At 39.9% G+C, this 21,815-nt stretch overlaps 1 protein-coding gene across 1 annotated transcript in view; it reads right to left on the bottom strand.

The window, feature by feature from the left end:
* The window catches only part of tmem161b (transmembrane protein 161B), a 35,943-nt gene that overhangs the window by 13,513 nt on the left and 615 nt on the right, over nucleotides 1-21,815 (bottom strand). The window contains exons 2-4 of the mRNA XM_074638229.1: nucleotides 10,630-10,741; nucleotides 6,770-6,926; nucleotides 46-149 (exon numbers count right to left, since the gene is read on the bottom strand). Coding sequence (XP_074494330.1) covers nucleotides 46-149; nucleotides 6,770-6,772 — 107 coding nt within the window. The 5' untranslated portion in view covers nucleotides 6,773-6,926; nucleotides 10,630-10,741. The remainder of the gene's footprint in view (nucleotides 1-45; nucleotides 150-6,769; nucleotides 6,927-10,629; nucleotides 10,742-21,815) is intronic.

A 21,815-nucleotide genomic window follows, 5' to 3' on the forward strand; every position in this document is an offset into this window, starting at 1 on the left:
TTTAGAGAAACTATGGGAAACAGCATGTACAGGATTCTGCCTTACCTGCCACTGCACAGTAGCCATCTTGCGAAGGAATAATGAGGTATGATTTTCTGAATTACACTGGCCATTACCATGGTAACCACCAGTTGCACACCGATCACACCCTGTGGAAATAGGATGGGGGTTTAAAATCCCATTTAAATAGTAATTATACATGCCATAAAGCAGTTACACATATGAAGTACAGTTTTATATAGACTTAAAGGCTGAAGCATATATTCCATCTGTACCTCATAAAGTGTCTCAAATGCAATTTGAAGTCTATTGGCAATCTCAGATCAAAAGGCATCTCTGATATACAATCTAGCAACATAAACAAACTGCACATATATTTGTGATATTATAAAACAAGCTTCCCTCTAGTGTTTCTGAGGACAATTCGTTGGCAGTACAATGAGTGAATTTGACCTTAATTGTAGATTAACTTGGTTATATTGGTGGTGTTTTCACCATGAAATTTGGCATTTGATTGTCCCCAGAAAAGGATATTGTAATACTTTCAGTCACCATGACCCCTGACCTTTCCTCTCGCTTGACCATCAGCCTAAAATTTCCCCATTGTAAACCAAATCAATTTATGCATTGCCATGAAATGTGCTAAGCGTGTTCATAGTCCCAAGATGATAAATGCTTTTGACTGGCAAGACTGCAATCCTCTTATGTGTGGTGTTTGATTAACAACGCAGCTGATAACAAAGCATAAGCTACATGGTCAACCCTTCTAAATGAAACACCTTTGTAAATAATGGAGGAGGGAAAGTTGTTGAAAGATTTGGCTCCACAACCTTGATCGAGATCCAGAGCTCAAAACACAGAATGACCTTCATTTCACTATAAACAGAAAGGGAGTGCACTCTGTAGAACCCAGGAGTTACACACACCTTCAGTCAAACCAAAAACATTAATTCAACGTGCTAGTTTCCACAAAGCACTTCTTCTTTTCCTATTTTACTTGAAGCCATTATGTGTAATATGGCAATTTCCAACTTAAAGGGAGTTGTAGAACCAAAACAGACACTGTGGCAATCTTTTAGGCTACCAACATACGATGGCTATATCACCATCCTGACATCCATACATAAGAGCCTTAACATGATTCACACCTTGATTCATGGGAATCATGTGATTGACTGACTACCAAATGTCCCCTTACAACTCTCATGTGACATCACAGTATGTCCAAGTGCCTGGAGCTCCACACCAATTTGCAGAACTGAAGAACACATCTTGCATGATTAGTCAAACAAGTCTTTGCAGCTAGGGTTTGATGTGATGACCTAGTATTGGTTGACATGACGATCTACACCTTGAGGTGATTGAGATTTGGCAACCAGAACAAAACATTTTTATACCGTTTTATCTCAAAGCAGTTGTCCCTTTAATATCCATGGTTGTATTAGGACATTGCGGGCAATGTTGCAAGTCAACGATTAAGACTGTTTCATGGCACTACTGGATTTACAGTATTTTGCCAGGTATTTAATTTAGGCTCCTGGATTAGCCAAACAATTACATTTGTTTTTTTTAATCTATGAAGTGTTCCACTACATGCCATAATAGGTATTATTAAAATAATTTTACTTCTAGAGTGATATAGATTCAATATATGGCCACATTTACCTTGATACAAAGGTATTTCTTTATTATAAAGGAATTTAATTCTAACTAACCAACTACTGTAATTTGAGTAAATGTAGTGGTATAAATACAATGTTCACTAAATTACACTCTGTCTGCGACATCTGTCACACAATGTCAGCTTTCAATGTGCCCAGGAGAATGAACAGCCAGCACTCCTGTGGTAGGTACCCAAAGATTTAGCAACATGAGGGGCTCAATATCAACCCAGCATACTTAGATCAATATTCACTTAGGCTTAAGAGGCCAGAATAATTCCATCATGCTGCGCTTTTATCCTTTCACTCTAGGTAAGGGCTGCAACGGGTTGGCCTATTTTTTTTTTTGGTAATCAGTAGGAATCATTGATATCTGTGCCTGCACACACGCAAAGAGAACCAATTAGCTAACTAATCCCCCAATCAAATATTTTCCAACAACAGTCTTATATATCTGTGCTAGCACCTGAGAATGTACCGGTGAATCCACACTTGCAAACGCATCACCTAAATATATAAAGCAATAAATCTTGTAGCCTTCTTTGTTTTCACAACATGATGTTTACACGTCAATAGCAGGCTAAACACAACTCCCTGCCCTAACTCAAGTCTGCACAACAGAGCCTACATTCACCCTAAAAGGGCAATTCAGATTTATAATTTCACTTTGCTTAATGTGCGCTTTTGGTGGCAATTTGAGAGTAATTGGTCCATTAAGAAATAAGTTTTTCATACAATGAGTTCTGAATTAGTTTTCCAATCTTTTAAAAAAGTAAAATACAGACTGCTGACATACAGATTCTGCAAATACGTCCTCTGGGTCAGACAGTCATCTAGCGGGTGCTTGGCCTATCCTTGATAGCATGATCCCTTTTCCTTTTAGTTATTGGTAGTGTTTATAGTGTCTTTTTTTTTTACTGAGCCACACAATATTCTCTCCTTCCAGCAAGGAACACTGATTAAAACGATGCCCCAGCTCACAATTCTCTGGTTTTTGCTAATCTTTCACTTTAATTGATTTTTGCGCTGTCGAGTCCCCTTTTTTTGTTGTTAGTAGAGCCTTCAGCATCTTTACTTAAGCTTTCAGCTCATTCTTATAATTGCCTAATGCAAAAACGGACTAAACATGTAGTCTGAATTTCTACAATAACACTCCCTTTATTTGAATATTTTTAGAATAAATTGGGTTTTGGGCTTCACTGCAATTAACATGCTAACCTAACCTCACACACATCCTGCTTCTAGCGTAAGGCTGGACAATCATTATAATGAGCGACTCTGCGCATTAATACTAGTAAATGTATTTCTGAGTGATGGTTAAACCTATGGTCAGACTGCTGTAGGTGTAGGAGGAGGAATTGAATGAAACCAAGACAGGACAAGTGATGAGGGCAGACCTGTACACTACTAGACCTAGATTTTGGATTGGTCATGGGATCCCCAGTGTCACCCAGCATGGGGTAAGCTCCAAAAGCGAAAAGTCAATACTTCTTCTAGAGTCACAGAGGGGAGAGTGGGTGCCAATAATTTGACAATTACACTGGCTAAGATGTGATGCGTGACCATACACAACCTCTCTGACACAAGACATTCACCATGTGAGTAATGGTCATGATATATAGGTCAAAAGCAAACAGCCTTAGTTTGGTGGATGCTGACCATTCTCTGTGGGGGCCCTGTAAGGAACTCAGGCCTGGGGGAAATTGAGCCAGCATGGACTCTCTTATCTTTCCCAGTCCGCTTGACCTCCTCCACACAACGACCAAATGAAATCTGTTGGGGGTAGAGAGTGGGGGCTGCAATGATAAGAGCTCAAACACATCACTACTATTTTGCCCATGAAACTAACTTTGAAGCAGTGAAACCCCTCATTGACCAATGTTTCCCCAATTCCATTCATCTCGACTACTCTTGGGTGTGTTTAATCCTTCTCTGTAAATTGTTCAACTATTGAGTGTTGGAAATCTACAACTACACTTTCTAATGGCACGTTTCCACCAAGCAGTCCAGTCCAGTTTGTTACACATTAGAACGGTTATTTTTTGCGTTTCCATTAGCAAAAGTTGTGTATGGTAGCAACCGAACCACTCCATTTTTGGTACCTCCTCGGTCAATGTTCCAAGTGGGCTGAGCTGATACTACAAGGTGGAGTTAAACAATGCAGACCACTGATTGGTCAAAGAGAATCGTCACTAGCGCGACATCCTGCACAAACCCGTGATTTTTAAATAGCCAAGCTACCGGCAATAGCGACGGCAATTTTTTATTTACTCTACCCAGATTTTTAAAAAATGGCAGCTCACACAACTACACTGTACACTACGCTGTACAATTGACGAAGTGCAGACATTCCACGGTTTGGTTGCCGTTGAAATGATTCAGCCAGTGTCCTGTTTCAGATGATGTCACAGCAGTTTCGCGCGCCGTCGCTACGCTGATCAGCTGAGAATCCTGCCTACATTGAGTGAGCACTATCTGCAGTGGAAACACAGCTAGAGAAAAAGGACCTGGTACCAAAAGTGAGTCGAGCCGAGCCGTACCAAACAGTGGATACTGCAGCTGTGGTTAGATATGAGACACACTGTATATCGGAATGGGTCTAATTAATATTGTAGTAAAAGAATAGATGAAATCTTCGATGTTTGTCATTTCTGTGATGTACTGTAACTTCAGTTTCTTCGTTTTTCCCCCCACTAGTATTACAGTATACCCTGGTGGTGCTATAATAAACTGGAACTGTTCAGACCTTATCTGATTGTTCTACCTGCATGATTTAAAGAATGAATGACTACCTGCCTGACAACTATTGCCCTGTGACTGTCCAAACTGATGTAACAGAGGATAGCATTCAGCAGATTGTCATTCTGATTTGATTCTATGATATGAATAATAATACATATAACACATCAAAGATGATTGTGTTGGAGCTCCCCCGAATTGTTAAGTTGCACCCCATCCCATCTTACTGATTGATATTGTAAGATTTAATGCTGGTTGTGTTGAGATTCAAGACACCAACTGTGTTTTTGAGGGAAATTTGGGGATTATTGGGTGCTGTAACAAAAATGCACCATCATGAATGCATTCATAACTGCCAATTCTTTGACTAGTATTATAATTACAAAGATAAGGACAAATGTGCATCCATCAATTCCCCTCAGTGAGTTCAAGATGCAAACATTTCCCTGACAGGCATTATAAAAACCTGTGACATTAAATTAGATTTAACACTGTATGAAGGGTGAACACCACTTAAAACGGTAACAGTTATGTAAAAAAAATCTCTTCTGGTTGCCAAATCTCAATCACCTCAAGGTGTAGATCGTCATGTCAGCCAATACTAGGTCATCACATCAAACCCTAGCTGCAAAGACTTGTTTGACTAATCATGCAAGATGTGTCTTCAGTTCCGCCAATTGTCGTGGAGTTCCAGGCACTTGGACATACCGTGATGTCACATGAGTTGTAAGGGACATTTGGTAGTCAGTCAATCACATGATTCCCATGAATCAAGGTGGGAATCATGTTAAGTCACTTAGGAATGGATGTCAGGATGGTGATATAGCCATAGTATGTTGGTAGCCTAAAAGATTGCCACAGTGTCTGTTTTGGTTCTAAAACTCCCTTTAAGTTGGAAATTGCCATATTACACATAATGGCTTCAAGTAAAATAGGAGAAGAAGTGCTTTGAGGAAACTAGCATGGTTGAATTAATGTTTTTGGTTTGACTGAAGGTGTGTGTAACTCCTGGGTTCTACAGAGTGCACTCCCTTTCTGTTTATAGTGAAATGAAGGTCATTCTGTGTTTGAGCTCTGGATCTCGTTCAAGGTTGTGGAGCCAAATCTTTCAACAACTTTCCCTCCTCCATTATTTACAAAGGTGTTTCATGTAGAAGTGTTGACCATCTAGCTTATGCTTTGTTATCAGCTGCATTCTTAATCAAACACCACACATAAGAGGATTGCAGTCTTGCCAATCAAAAGCATTTATCATCTTGGGACTATGAACACGCTTAGCACATTTCATGGCAATGCATAAATCGATTTGGTTTACAATGGGAAATTTTAGGCTGATGGTTGAGCTATAGGAAAAGTCAGGGGTCATGGCCACTGAAAGTTTTACCATGATGCCATTTACATGATTCACGTGAATCAAGGTGTTAATCATGTTAAGGCACTTAGGAATGGATCACCAGACAGTCAGCGGGTCGATTTAAGCTTAATCAATTCCCCTCAATGAGTTCACGATGCAAACATTTCCCTGACAGGTATTATAAAAACCCTTGACATGAAATTAGATTTAACTATCAGAGCGCACCTGTGTGAAATTACAAATAAGTTACACCAAAATGAGCTTCACACTACCTCTGAGGGCATCCTGAGGTCAAACTGTGCAGGTCAGGTAGGCGAACACACCTTCTTGACTTCTCTCAAAGGTGCCTTGCTATACCAGCTGAATGCTAACACCATGCTTGTTGGTTATGATTCATACCTTCAACTAATCTAACGTTACCCTGGCAACTCTAACTAATGTCAGTAATCCCAAACACTATCTTTAATTCGGATCTCAATTAGCTGTGGCTGAAGCCCAGCTATTCTACCTGGAGTCCATTTAAAATCACTTTGAACTGTTTTAGGCTACATTTCAGTACACAATCACATTACAATCTCAAAGTTAATACTATTCACAGAGTATAGAGGTTAGACCATAGCATATTAAGTCAAAATACAAAAACAGAACAACTTCTTTTCCCCATGGATCCAACATTAAACCTTTTATGATTTGATGTTGGCTAAATATCAGCAGACACAGAGATGCTGTTCAGATAGGAGATGTTATGTGGGTGAACATTACTTAAAACAGTAACCATTATGTAGTATTAACATCACCAGACAGTCAGAGGTGGATTTAAGCTAACACTAGCTTCAGAGCTAACCAGACTAGCCGGCTACAAGCACCTGCTCTGGGCTAACGAGCTAAGCCACCATCGTTACACTACACTGGCTGCAAACATGCATCGGTCAGAACTAGATGTGAAACCGATGCAACTACTCATCTATCAATGCAGTGCAACAGAATCAGGCTGCTGTGTGTCTGTGATACTCACCATGGTGATGCAGTGCAGCTGCAGAAACACACTCTACTCCGACGACAACACTGAGCACCCAGAGTCGGAAATCAAGCGGCGAGGAGCACATAAGCCCTTCTTAGCGATGGTTATGCACAAACTGGAGGTGTGTTTCTCATTCAGATTGTCAGAGATCCTTTGCAGAGATGGGTTACATCGTCAAAAACAACAATCAATGAATTCAACCTCCCAAAAGCTACAGCAAGTATTTTTGCAACTGCAGTAGAGGTCACGCTAAAACTCTGGGTAAAGAAGCTGTCTTCACGTGTGCCTGTATACAAAGAGTAAAATACGAGGATTTACATAGTCGCACTCTCACAAATTAAAGATTTGTACTTATAAAACACACTGAGCTTACACGTGTGCTTTGTAGTTATACATTTGTTGAAAAAATATTACATAGATGTTGTGATTTTGTACAGGATTATACAAGACCACTATAAAGTATGCATGAGGACCGCCGAAACCGGAAGAGAGCTAAAGAGATAGCAGCACACATGACAGATCAGTACCTGAATGAGATGTCTGGCAAAGGCAAGGCAGCTGTATCTGTAGAGCACATTTCAGCAACAGTGCTTTACAGAAACATTCAAGAACATTAAGACATAATTAAAACAGTTATAAAAACATAAATAAAAAATAAAAATAAAGCTATGATAGAAGCTAAAATAGAGTATAACACACAAGAGATAAGATCATTATCTGGTTTAATAAAAGGCAGCAGCAAACAGGAACGTTTTAAGCTTTGATTTAAAGGTCCCTTATCATGCTCATTTTCAGGTTCATACTTGTATTCTGTGTTTCTACTAGAACATGTTTACATGCTTTAATGTTAAAAAAAAACTTTATTTTCCTCATACTGTCTGCCTGAATAAGCCTGTATTTACAGCTCTGTCTGCAACGCTCCGTTTTAGCGCATTTTGACAGAATTGCAACGGAATTGCGTTGCTAGACAACAGCTTGGGTTTACGTGTACTTCCTGTCAGCTGATGTCATTCATATACACTGCAACAGGAAATAAACTGGGACACATTTAGAATTTTTACGTTTAAAATTGTGTCAAGGGGTCTAAATATTGTATGTTCGTGACATCACGAATGGGCAGAAATCCAGACAGCTTGTTTAAAATGCAGAGTTTCTGAATACAGGCTGTGTGTATTTCCCTGTGGATTGAGTGTTTCGATACTTTCACAGTATTTATATCGGACTTAAGCCTGCTTTATAATAAAAAAACATGAAAATCTCACTTTTTTATAATATGGGACCTTTAAAAGAACTCAGAGTTGGAGTTGGTCCTGCAGTTTTCTTGGAGCTTGTTCCAAATATTTGGTGCATAAAAACTGAACGCTGCTTCTGCATGTTTAGTTCTGACCCTGGGGACACTAAGCAGACCTGATCCAGATGACCTGAGAGGTCTGCATGGTTCATAACATAGCAGAAGATCAGAAATGTATTACTACACAGCTACTGCTACTGACACAGTGAGCACTTCGACGAGTAACGTTAGGCAAATAACAGTCTCCCAGTTTCTGCTTTTGATGATCTGCCACTTGGGATGTGACCATTATTGACACACAGTACACCTAAACTGAAGGGACTGTAATGCTGTGCAATATGCTGCCTTCCGCTGTGTAATTGTCTGAAATATATTAATTATTTATTTTTTAAAATATGTTTATGAGAGCTACAAGTTCTTTTAACATGGTCATGGAGCATATGTACTGTATATTTGTATTTTGGGGGTATCGTTCCTATGCAGAGGGTAGTTTAGTTTATTTATTAACTACACTGAGGGCGTTTATTTGAATAATTTATTTATTTATTGTGTTGAGCTGAATTGTGCTACTTATTTTGTACTGTAATTACCTTGTGCCTTTTCTTAAAGCGGGAGATACTGTGGGGGGTGCTGCGGGAGTATGGGGTGAGGGGGGCACTTCTCAGGGCCATCCAATCCCTGTACGCCCAAAGCGAGAGCTGTGTTCGGATCCTCGGCAATAAGTCGGACTCGTTTCCGGTGGGGGTTGGCCTCCGCCAGGGCTGCGCTTTGTCACCAATCCTGTTCGTGATATTCATGGACAGGATATCGAGGCGTAGTCGGGTGGAGGAGGGTTTGCAGATCGGTGTGCTGAGGATCTCATCGCTGCTTTTTGCAGATGATGTGGTCCTGTTGGCATCATCGGTCTGCGACCTCCAGCACTCACTGGATCGGTTCGCAGCCGAGTGTGACGCAGTCGGGATGAGAATCAGCACCTCTAAATCTGAGGCCATGGTTCTCAGCAGGAAACCGGTGGTTTGCCTACTCCGGGTAGGGAATGAGTCCTTACCCCAAGTGAAGGAGTTTAAGTATCTCGGGGTCTTGTTCGCGAGTGAGGGGACGATGGAACGTGAGATTGGTCGGAGAATCGGAGCAGCAGGGGCGGTATTGCATTCGCTTTACCGCACCGTTGTGACGAAAAGAGAGCTGAGCCGGAAGGCAAAGCTCTCGATCTACCGTTCAATCTTCGTTCCTACTCTCACCTATGGTCATGAGGGTTGGGTCATGACCGAAAGAACGAGGTCGCGGGTGCAAGCGGCCGAAATGGGTTTCCTCAGGAGGGTGGCTGGCGTCTCCCTTAGAGATAGGGTAAGAAGCTCAGTCATCCGTGAGGGACTCGGAGTAGAGTCCTTGCTCCTTTGCGTCGAAAGGAGCCAGTTGAGGTGGTTCGGGCATCTAGCACGGATGCCTCCTGGGCGCCTCCCTTGGGAGGTGTTCCAGGCACGACCAGCTGGGAGGAGACCACGGGGAAGACCCAGGACTAGATGGAGAGATTATATCTCTACTCTGGCCTGGGAACGCCTCGGGATCCCCCAGTCAGAGCTGGTTAATGTGGCCCGGGAAAGGGAAGTTTGGGGTCCCCTGCTGGAGCTGTTGCCCCCGCGACCCGATCCCGGATAAGCGGTTGAAGATGAAGATGGATTTCTTAAAGCTGACTCGGGGTAAACTGCTCAGAATTCCAATGTACTGAGGTGCAAATGGCAAATGAAACTCTTGAATCTTGAGTTATTGACAGCATCTTTGTGGCTGTATCGATTGGTAAATTAATCAAGCACAGTAGGCTGTCTCTACCGTTTTAATCAAGGTGACTGGAGGCAGGACCCTCAGAGTATTTGCTACTGTGACATTAATTAAAGTAGCCTGATATAAAGGCATTAACCTTAAGGCAAATCTACAGATAATAAAAAAACAGGCTACAGCAATGTAGGCTTAACTAACTAAGTGAACCTTTCAGAAAGATTCAAATGTATCACAGTATACTTCATATGGAGTATGTTACTATTAAGTAAACATTTGATTACTTTTTCCACCATTTCAAATGACATTTTGTCTGTTTCATAATGCACTGAGGTCGTAAATGAGTGGAGATCCCAATAAAATATCCCTGAGTGAGAAATTATCTGTAAAGTTCACCAACAATTTACTGTCATTGGCACTTACAGTACTTATAGTGAGTCTCCTGATGTATTCAGTAAAAGGGGACTTTTCACTTTTTTCTTTTAGCATTGGATGTGAGTTCTTCACATATTTAGAAAATGAGACACATCAAGTGTCAAAACTGAAACTTAATTACAGTAATTAAAAGAGTGTAAGAATAACAGTGTGCATTCCGTTTAGAGCATTATTCAGACACAATCAAATGCTGAACACTCAAACACAGAGTACCCATATGCACATTTTGTATTTGCAACTGTAGACACAGAGTGGCATGTACATCAACATGTGGGTAGAAAAGGGCTGGGCTGCATTTGCACATGCGCATACGTTTGGCTAAGCCCTCCTCTCTTATTGCAGCGATACTCACCCCACCCCCTTGATGCATCGTACCAGCCCCTCGTGGCATGTAGACACACACACACACACACTGCAGGAGTGTGTTTCCATGCTGTCTCAATCTACTCTCTTGCACATTTCCCCTGTAAGAAAAAATTATAATAATTCATCCATGGTGCCAAAGAGGTATCTTTCTTAAGATTGCCGTTTACTAATGATGATGTCAGCAATAAATGCAATTAAGTTAAAGTGATGCAGTAATTCACAAGATTTCTTCTTTTTTTTTTTTTTACATCAAGACATGGAATCTCTACGATTCTGAAAACAGGATGACGTTTCCCAAAAGTGGCTCTAGAGAGACACTGACAATGTTTTATTTCAGTATCTGGGTTATTCCATACATTCGCACTGATTTCCTTTTCATTTATAATTGAAGGGAGTCTCGTACTGTACATTCTCCTCGTTGTATTCCGTATCACACTCAGCACTATTACTGCTGCTGTTTGAACTCTATTCTCTCTGGAGCGTGTGTGTTTTTTTTCTCCTTTTCTTATTCAGTGTTGTCTGTTCTTTTTAGTCAGGCTTGTTATTTTTAGATGAAACATAATAGCCAGGATCTTCAGTGTACTGTGAGAGTTTCACACCCCTTCCTAGTGTTTAATCCATATGACATCTCCTCCGTGCCTACTGGTTCCTTTGAGTTTCAACTCACAAGCCTTCCAATATAAATAAAGATGATGAGAATATTACAGTAAAAAATCTCAGCCTAGTCAATCAAATAGACTCATTGTTCGATGTCACGATTCATTTTTAATGGCAGCGCTTTTTTGTGCGCGAGTGCTGGTGAGCATTATACATCGTTTCCTTCTTTTATTAATCAAACAACAGTTTGAAATGTGTGTCACTGATCTCAGCAGTATACCTCGAAGCAGAGGAGGAAAGTGGAACAAAAATCCATGTCAACTCGTCACCAGTAAGACTGAAAATGGCTCAGAATGTAATTCTCTTTGGTGCAGCGCCTCCTTCTCCATTCTCTGTAATCTACAAGAATGCAAATTACAATGCAAATGCAAATACTACTGAATAATTTATGTGTAGCGTAGAAGAGTTCCTTTACAGAAACCGGGGAGCTTTTTGCTTAAATAGAGTAATGTGGCATTCGGAGCACACATTTGGTTAACCGCAGAAATATACCATAGAAATTCACTGTGTAAAATTCAGCTAAACTATTTAGTGACTGTTTTGAAGATATCAGGATTAAATATCTAGGATGCATAATCTTTATTTCTGAATTATATTATCTCAATTATAGTACTCTACTGTGTGTTCACCATATTGTTGAATGCTGGACAAAGACAAGCTCTGTATACATGAAACAACAGACATGTCTTTGTCTTACTGGTTAAACATTACATTCCTTGATTCCTCTTTGGCGTTGAGTAATTTGGCCCACTCATCTGACGAAACGGCAATAGCAAATTTTACTTGAAGTGAGGTTATAGCCAACGGTAGTCTAATTATTTTTCATTTATTCCTGTGTTCACTGCAGCTGATAGTTAAATACCTCAAACATACTGTATGTAAATGTCAATACAAACCACTGTTGACATTAGATTCCATTTTCAGATACTACATTGCCTTTGCATCCAACACCCTTAACAGGGCCTTTCAAGGTCCCCGTTCAATACATCAATCTAATTTCTCTAAATCAAATTGAAGCACATGCAGAACGTCTTTTGTATTTGGTGTGGAGGCTGGGGAAAAAAATGGCACCTATTACAATTAATGACGTTCATATACACTTGAACACATACATTTTGGCTTATTTAAGAAAAAAAAAAAAGCTTCAGTTTCTATCCTAACGTGCGGCGCGTTCAGGCTTCTCCCTCGGCGGTTTTTCCATCAAGGATTGTAATTAAGCAACAGCATTCATGAGTGGGCATGCTCATTTAGCCTGCGTCTGGGCTTAGACAGCTTTAGAAGGATGAAAGAACAAATCCTGGTGGAACAAGGCAATGTATGCTATAGCTAAAGTGAAAACATCGCAGACAGAATAACAACTAATCCAAAACTTAAATGCATCTTTCTTTTTCTTTTTCTTTTTACATTCTGCAACATATCAGTATTTTGTCATGAAGTATATATGTCATGATGTGCTTTAAGCTACTTTGCAAATACTTTACATTGTAATATACTTACATGGGACTGAAAAAATGTTTTTGTGAACATATATTCTGAATTATTTTAATATATTTGCTTATGTATAAACAGTAGAAAAGCACCAAGATCCTTTTATTTCATGAGTCTCTTTTATATGCATACTTTCATACCTAAAAGCCTTATTGTGATTACTGGGGTTAAAAATGTAAATTTGGGTGCATGGAAGTTGGACAGGTGAAACAGTTGCTTTGGATGCATACTAATAATCATAACAATAATAAACAACATTGCTGACATTAGTGCTTTTTATAAAAACAAAAAACGTATTAGGTTTAAAAAAAATACTGAATGTTACAATACAATTTTACATAATGACGCCGTTCTATTCTCATTTGAATATAAAACGGTCACGGAAATGCAATTAATTTGATGCTTGGTGATGCTGACTCGGTAATAAAATCTCAATATTAAATCATAATTATGGTCTGGGGTTTTCTTTTTGTAAACCATGAAATTAATCTGTTCATCTGTTTGGGCCTCTCCTTAATTGTTTCAGGATTTTGATATTTCACACTCATAGTATCCTAAGCTACCTAGGCCTGATTTAATAGTAAACATATATAAATTTCACTTTTGCTAAGTATGACAGTGGAATACACTGACAGTTGATTTTAAAATGTACCAAAATGTGCAATTTCTATCTTTTTTTAATTGAAATGGGTTCTGTTGTTGCCCATTAGGTCAGATTAACTATGTACACCACAGTTTTGTTTTCTTCCTCTATGTCTCACACATAGAAAGTCAACAAACGTAACAATGCAACATAAGGCACAGTGGCATATACTTGGCATCTCATTAGCTTACCGTTACCAGCAGAGTTACCCCCTGTCTGAAATCCACAAAATCTATTAATTGTCTGAGTGTAAGGTTGGGTGTCGTCATGGCTCGTTTTACTGTATGTTTCATTTCCTGTTCTGAAACTCTATTGTCTGTTGCAATCGCAGGAAAACACTGCAGAGCGCCATTGCAGCACCAGAAAATATTAATGCAGATTTTTTTTCCCCCCTATTCAATTGAAGACTGATTTATATCAGAATTAGGCTACAGTGAATGTGTGTGTGTGTGAGTGTGTGTGTGTGTGCATGCAGCAACAGACACACTGAGAAATAAAGGCAGAGCTAGAGGGAGAGAGAGAGAAGCTCATTATAATCAGGCAATTATGCTGGCAGAATTAGAAGCGTCCTTATTTTCTCTTGTGGCAGCCTGAGTGTGGAGACGGTTTTTTAAGTGACTGCAGACTAATCCACGGATATGACTGACTATCCTGTGCTAATACGGAGCATCTGTAGTCGTGTATGACAACAAGATTTGGAGGTGAAAGCCTGTGATTTTGGCTTTTTTGGAAAACCGGTGACTCAAGCGAGGCTCCCCAGGTTCTGGGCTCTAATTTGCATTGATGAAGATTTTTTTTTTCTTTCTCTCCTGGTTGAGGTTTTGGCTCAGCGGTAGTGAGTGAGAGACGAGGGCAGTTATACACGCCTACAACTCAGGACCATGGCTGTACACAATCAGTGCCTTCCAAAACAGTGGTATATAATTATATTGCATGTTTTTTTTGAGACATTTTATTCAATTTCATGTGGTATGGTATGTGCATTGCTGCTGCTGTTGATGTTGTTAATGTCAGTGACAAAGGGTGTGTGTGTGTGAGAGAGGGTGTGTGTGAGTGCGTCATATGCTTTATCCTTCAAACTGGAATACATTTTTATTATAAATTAGAATGAATTAAAGACAAACATAATTTTGAATACAAAAAATGTTTATTTCAGCTAAGAAATATTGTAAAAATATTGTGATATGACTGATTTTTCTCAAATGATTAACTGTGTAAAAAAATACAATAAAGTCTCACTACAACGTACATCTGTTTGTGGAAATTCTTAAATCCAAATAAATGTACTCTTGTCATTAAGTCAAGATTTGACACATATGTGATTGTGCACCAACGGCATGTTCACGCTAAAGACTTTGACCTTAGGTCAAGGGGGTTTGACCTGCATTTGACTCTTGACCTCTACTACATGTCTTATCAACTGGCCTGTTAATATGTATTGATCATCCCTCCCTAGAGACAGAAACATATTGCTTTCAGTCTTTTTTTTGTAAAATAATTGTTTTTTGCTAATTTTAAACAGGGACTTGCAAAGATATTGAAATAAGATTTTTCCCCATTCCTTTATAATTTAAAAAGTCCTGGCATTACAACAAAATAAACACTGACATTTTTTGCAGCATTTTTGCTTGAAATGACAAAATATTACAGATATAAAGACATCTTGAATGTCCGTCTTGAGGACACGGACCAAACACCCCACATCTCCCACCCATTTTCCACTTTGCAAAAGAATGTTGAATTGTGCATGGAATTTGGCAATAGGGATTGTCTACGTGTGTGTTGGGAAGAGGGGGGGGTGTTAAGATGAAGTGGAATGACGACTCCCTGAAAGTTCTCAGGGAAGTGCTTGTGTCTGGCCGTGGAGCAGGCAGCTGATTTGGGATAGGGCGTTAGCATAACAAAGGGCCTGAGCCTGTGAACTTGGGGCACCTTTCGACCCTGGCGCTGTGGGAATGAATAGTCTCTGGGCCTCCCCATAGAGCACCCCAATGGCTAGCCTGATCGTGGCTAAATTGTTAATCAGGGTAATTTAATATAGTTTTCAATATGCCTCATCTCTCATCGGGAAAGCATTCACCGCCTTCTCGCCTTCCCGCCCAAAAAAAAAGGCCCCCCTATTCAACCAGGCGAGACGGGCAGCTGCAGGTCTTATAGCCTTCTCAATTGAAATGTTCAAACATCAACAACACGAAGGCCTCAGCGCTGTGTTTTGTGCATGTATGTTTGTTATGTGTGTGCATGTGTACTGGTCTGGTTCTTCCAAACTTAAAAGACGATTCATGAGTGTGTAAATCTGGACACACGCACATACAGAAATGCACAGAGTTTGTGAATGCCAGTGTGGGTGACGGAGAAGAAAAAAAAAGAGAGATAACTGTAATGCGCAATTTAACTGAACTGTTCCCGCCGCCTCCTGAAACAACTGCGGGCCTCCACCACCTTCGCTTTTCACAAAGTGCAATGCCACATATTTACTTTGACCTGTGCTCAGAAAATGAGGCAGTGTCTTTAAGCTTCGACATGACAGACAATCTCTGGCACTTTTCCCTCTCTAACCTGGATCAGAGTGAGGTCACCGCGAGCAGTAACTCTCGATCTCAGGACAGGTGACGTCAGCGCTCCCGGTGGAAGCGTCCAGGAGCTGAGGTGAGTCATCGGACTCCGGGCCCTAGTTTTAGGCAGTGCGAGTTTAGAGACACCCGTCCACCCACACACACACACACTCTCGCACATGCACGCACACAGGGCCTGCTGGGTCCTGACTCTACTGTCTATAAATACATACTGTAATCGAGAATGACTCAGACACTTGAATGGCTCTCTGTGGGGAGGCAGAAGATGGAGTGGGGAGGACAAGGAGTCTGCAGGAACAATGAAAGAAAGCTAGCAGGACCCGGTGTTGCCGTCATCTCTGTGTACATTTTAGCTCCAAGGCGAGCGAGCAAGCTCCGCGCTGGCATGGTGGCAGAAAATGGAGGACAAAGAACAGGAAGTAGGGTTTCACGTACCATCTTGGAATACCGGATGACGCTTTTGTGGCACTTACTGAGTACGATGAATCATCACCCCTACAGATAAATGACAGAAAAAGACAAAAAAATGCATATGAAGCAAATTTCTTTTCAAAATTTTCTGTTAGTGATGATCATTTTTGCTCACAAACTTGTCTTTTAAACCTCGTTGTTCGTGGTCAGATAATCAGTATTGGCATGCAGACAATATAACAACACATATTGATGTCAGAGTGCACACATGTATGTGCAAACACTGGCTAATTAGCATAACACCTCGCCATGAGCCGGCCCGTGTGCTAAAACAGACTACGAGGAGTCTCAGGCCAGCAGACCATGTTCCCTTGTGGGCCATTGAATAGAAGTGGCCGGCTCTTGTGTACTCTGTCTAAGGCTGTATGTTAATTTATGCTGTGTGACTGGATGATAATAATTCATGCCTAAATCACCAGACTGCACCCCTCCGAACCCCAAAAAAATCCAGACATGTGTCTATGGGAACCAAAGGACCCCTAAGTCAACATAACACCAGACATATTCACGTCACCCACGCCGAGACTAATCAGTTAACCAAATAAAAAAGAAAGCATTAATTTAACCAAAGATAGCTTTATTCTTTAATATCACCACTTATTGTCGCAAATGTCTCAATTATTTGTACACTAAATAAGCAGTATTTACTACGTGGTTTTATTTTGTTCATTAATTTATGTAAATAAATAATATTCTCAAACTATCCTTTGGCCATCCCAAAATACATCCATATTTTTTTCCCTGCTCTGAAAGTCACTTTCTGCGACGTACATGCCTGTAGTCCCAAGTTTAGAAGTTTAGATGTCACAGTGTTTGTTGTGCGGCTAGTACGACAGGAAATAGAATTTATCAACATGGAAACAAAGGTATTATAGGCCTCCAGGGGGACAGGGTCTAACTGGGGTCAGGACTGTGGGGCCTTGTCTAGACGGCCTGCTTTTGTGGTTGCAGGGTTTCAGCCTCTATCTCACCCTTTCAATAGGAGAACTTGACCCGTGTCTAGCTGCCGTGGGACTCGGAGACAAGGAGAGATGGATTGACGAGACAGTGGGACAGCAGTGAAGGAAGTTTTTGGCAATTAAGTAGTGGGGAGTCTGACTTTTTAAATATTTTAGGGTGATAAAACCATGTGAAAATATATATATATATATATTTTGACTTTTGAACCCTCATTGTTTCACCACAAAATGGACCTGGCTGACTTCAGGTCATCCTTCCAAGGCTTAACTTCTACATTTTTCTAATTCCTCTGTGTGGGTGCATCAATCCAAACAATACTTAATACCGGAAATATATTTTCATAAGGAGTTAAAACCAACCAATGACAATACTAATACGCAGAAACACCAAAAACACCCCCCATTACTGTAAACGCCAAATTCATATCAATCCCTCCTACTCTCTTAGCTCCCGTCTCGGTGTATGTGGAGGGTGCAGGGTGCTGCTGCGGGGCATGGTATAATTGAAAGGCTGAAGAAGAACACTGCTTGTTTAAACCAACCAGCAGGCAGCGAGGGCATGATGGGAAAACAAAGCCGGAGCCCCAGGAGTGGGTGACACGACATCACTAATGGCGGAGCAGAGAGGAACACTGCCTCTGTTTTGTTACCCTTAGTCCTTGTGACAACCAGCAGGTTGAAGATACTACACAGTAAGGCTGCAATTCACAAATTCAAATCTGAAGTTTGCACAGCTATATTGAGTGGGCTCACCAGGATCTAACAGAGCTCTCCTGGGTGCTGGTTTCCAGAGTTATTTTCCTTTTTTGTTGTGGAAATACGTTGTCAATCATCAGTGTAATTTAACAAAATTAATTTGTATTTTGCAGCCATGATGGCTTCATAAGTGTTGGTGTAAATTGAATTCCATATTTTCACCTTCAATATAGTTTTCAGGCTGCCACAAATACATGCTATACGGGCAGAAGGAGCACTTATGGATTCATTTGTTACCGCACGTATACCAGAACCTCTTTATTTCCTCACTGCCTTCCATGTACAGTACCTATATACTGTAAATAGCTGTGGACAATAAGTGATGGGTGAGTGAACAGATTGTAGAGTGCGAATAAGCTATTCTATTTAAACAATATTGAAAATCTGCAATGTTCCCTGAGACCTTTCCATTTCACATCTCTGTTGTTTTTTTTTCCTTCCTATGGATGAGAGTTTGACACGGGCTATATCTCAGCAGTATGAAGCTACAGCAGCTGTGAATTCCCTCAAAGCAAATCACCAGGCATGTCTGTCTCTTATTGACCCACATCAGGAATCCCCACCCACCACCTGCAAGACGGCGGCTCATTTTAGCCAGCAATAAATATCAATATTACATATCAATAAACCCATCAGAGAGGTGGGGAGAAATAGCAGGGAGGAAAAGGGGTTAGATTGAAAGGCGGGGTGGATGGATGTGGGGAATGAGAGAGAGGGCAGAGGAGAACGGGGACAGAGAGAGAGAAAGAGTAAGAAGAAAGAGAGGAGAAGAAAGTGATGGCTGCTCGTCTGTTTCGGCCCTGTGGTCTCGTGCCTCCTGGGATAGCCGAACACTCTGTCAAGATTCTACACTTCAAAATCAATCACTCTCGGCCCGAGCACAAAGAGAAAGATGCACACATTCGCACGCATGTGCACGCTCGCTCACGCAAACAAAATGTACATTCGCACAACATGTTTTACAGAGAAATGTCTTCTGTCCAGCTTCGACAAGGCAGCCTGTGCATGTCACGGCAGTGTGTGATAGCAGGCTGTTGTGAAGAGAGGATGTCAGATCACCAACTTTCTCATCCAGAGATCATCTACAGTACGTGATTCCCAACCAGGGGTGTGGGTACCTCAGGGGGTATTTCTGCAGTTGCTAGGGGGGGTTCATGGAAAGATTGTGGAGTAGCAATCAAACTAATTAGAAAAAAATTTAATTACAATAAAAAAAACAAGATCCAAATATTGAGTCAGCTGTAACATTTGGACACTATGCGTTACAATTGAGGGTGCATGAAAACTATAGTTAGTGAACGATGGATAAATAGTTGAAATTGCTATACAACTCCAAATGGTAGTGGTACAAATGCAAATTTGACCTAACTGACCCGACTGCCCTGATGTTGACCTTTCAGTTGTATCAAAAAAATATTGTTACGACATCCACCTTTATATAGTTAATAGTATTGTGTAACATTCAGTTTTAAATCAATTCAAATGACCACTCTTTGTTGGAACTTGACGATGAAGGGGTGTTTGAGTTCATCTGACAGGACTGTGGACAAGGTCAGACTGGAAGAAATTTGGCACTGGCATTTTTTGTCTGGATTGGTGTTGTGTCAAATACTGTTTCTCCGTCGATATGCGTTTCCCACCTACCTAAACCTGAACCTTATCCCTAACCCTAACCATCAAGGGGGGCGCTGTCATTTTAACAGGAGGGAAACACTATTCGACGTGGGAACAGACTTCAACATAACACTGGTCCCACTCGCCTTCATGATCTATAACTGTAATTTATTTTATGAGATTATTGTTTATTTTGTAGCCGTTTTCATTTAAACAAAAAAGGAAAATCTTCTTAATTCTGTACTCATCTCCCATTAGACAATGATAGTAAATTAAAGTGTAATATAGGGATGAACTGATACCGGATCGGATATCGGGCTGACTGACTCAAATAGCTGGATCGGGTATCGGTGACAATGGGGCCGATCTATTCAATTCTATGTTTATACACTATATACATTATTCACTGGAATTTTAATTCCTCTTTAAGTTTTGACAAATTTGTAGCTGAATTAAAAAGGATTATACTTGAATTGTAATTTCTGTTAAAGTTGAAGATTTTTTTTTACCAAGTTCCTGGTGTACGATTTATTATCTTAATAATAAATAACAATTCAGTAAATTTATGTCTATGTAATTATTTGTTACACTTTGTTTTACAAAGTTAAGAAAGCAATGTGTAAGTCAAGTCTGATGTTGTCTTACACATAAAATAATGAACCCATCACTTCCACACAGTGAGGCATACTGCACAGCTTATTAACTAAACACTGGTATCAGATCGGTACTCGGTACCCAGGTATCGATATCAGTATCAGGACTGAAAAAGTTGGATCGGTGTATCCCTTGTACAATATTAGTGAATAATAAAGGTGAGTTTGAGGAAAATATGACAGCTTGTGTTGTAGTCGGTCTTCATCCCTGTCGATTCGAATAACCCGGAAAATGGTATTTGTGCCAGCAGTAGTACACTGACCTGCAGCCAACAGCACAATAATTAAATTCACCTGCTGTACCTCAACAGGATTTACAGCACACACAATTAAAGCGGTTGAAGATGGATGGACAATTAACGCCAACAGCATACTAAGACAAACATGCACCTGCATCTCAACATGATCTACAGTACCATTTATAGGAACACAGTTGTGTTACGGGTTGGTTTATATCTACTTTTTAACTCCAGATGAATATGTGGGTTGTAAATAAACTTGGGATGCTGTTCATATATTTAATTTGGGATGTAAATAAATCTGGGATAGTTTATATATTATATTATCATTCTATGATATATGAGTTAATAGAGGAGAAGTGAGAAAGGTGTAGAGATATATAAGTTTTACTTCTACCTACTCCTTTTCAGACACTATTACTCTTGTTTTGTTTGTTATTATTTTGTATCTGTTTTTATTTATTTTTATTTTCAAAAAAATAGAAATGAATAACTGTTTTTTATTAGCATTTTAATTTTTATGTATCATTGTTGTAGGTCTATGGTACAACAGTACGACGGAGTATTAGGGACACATTGAGGGAAAAAATTAAAATTAGTTTTCGAGAAAAAAGTCATAATATTACGAGAATAAAGTCACAAGTTGACGAGAAAAAAAGTCGTAGTAATATGAGAATAAAGTCAATATTATAAAGTAGTAATTTTACTTGTTATTTTTTTTTTTCTCGTAAAGTTATGACTTTATCCTCGTTATAATACGACTACTTTTCTCGAAAAGTTATGACTTTATTCTCGTAATATAACTTTTTTTTGCGTAAAGTTATGACTTTATTCTCGTTATAATACGACTTCTTTTCTTGAAAAGTTATGGCTTTATTCTCATAATATTAAGACTTTATTCTCGTAAAGTTATGGCTTTATTCTCGTAATATTATGACTTTCTTTTTTTAATATTACCACTTTTTCCTCGTAATATTATGACTTTATTCTGGAAATCTCCGATTTTTTTCCCTCAATGTGGCCCTAATACTCCGTAGTACATTTTGGCCCTCACTGGATTAGACTTAAATACTACATACTTAGACTATAAACTGTGTTGCCTTCATCACAATGCTA

This window comes from Sebastes fasciatus, chromosome 6 (assembly GCF_043250625.1).
Source record: "Sebastes fasciatus isolate fSebFas1 chromosome 6, fSebFas1.pri, whole genome shotgun sequence".
Classification (NCBI taxonomy): Eukaryota; Metazoa; Chordata; class Actinopteri; order Perciformes; family Sebastidae; genus Sebastes; species Sebastes fasciatus.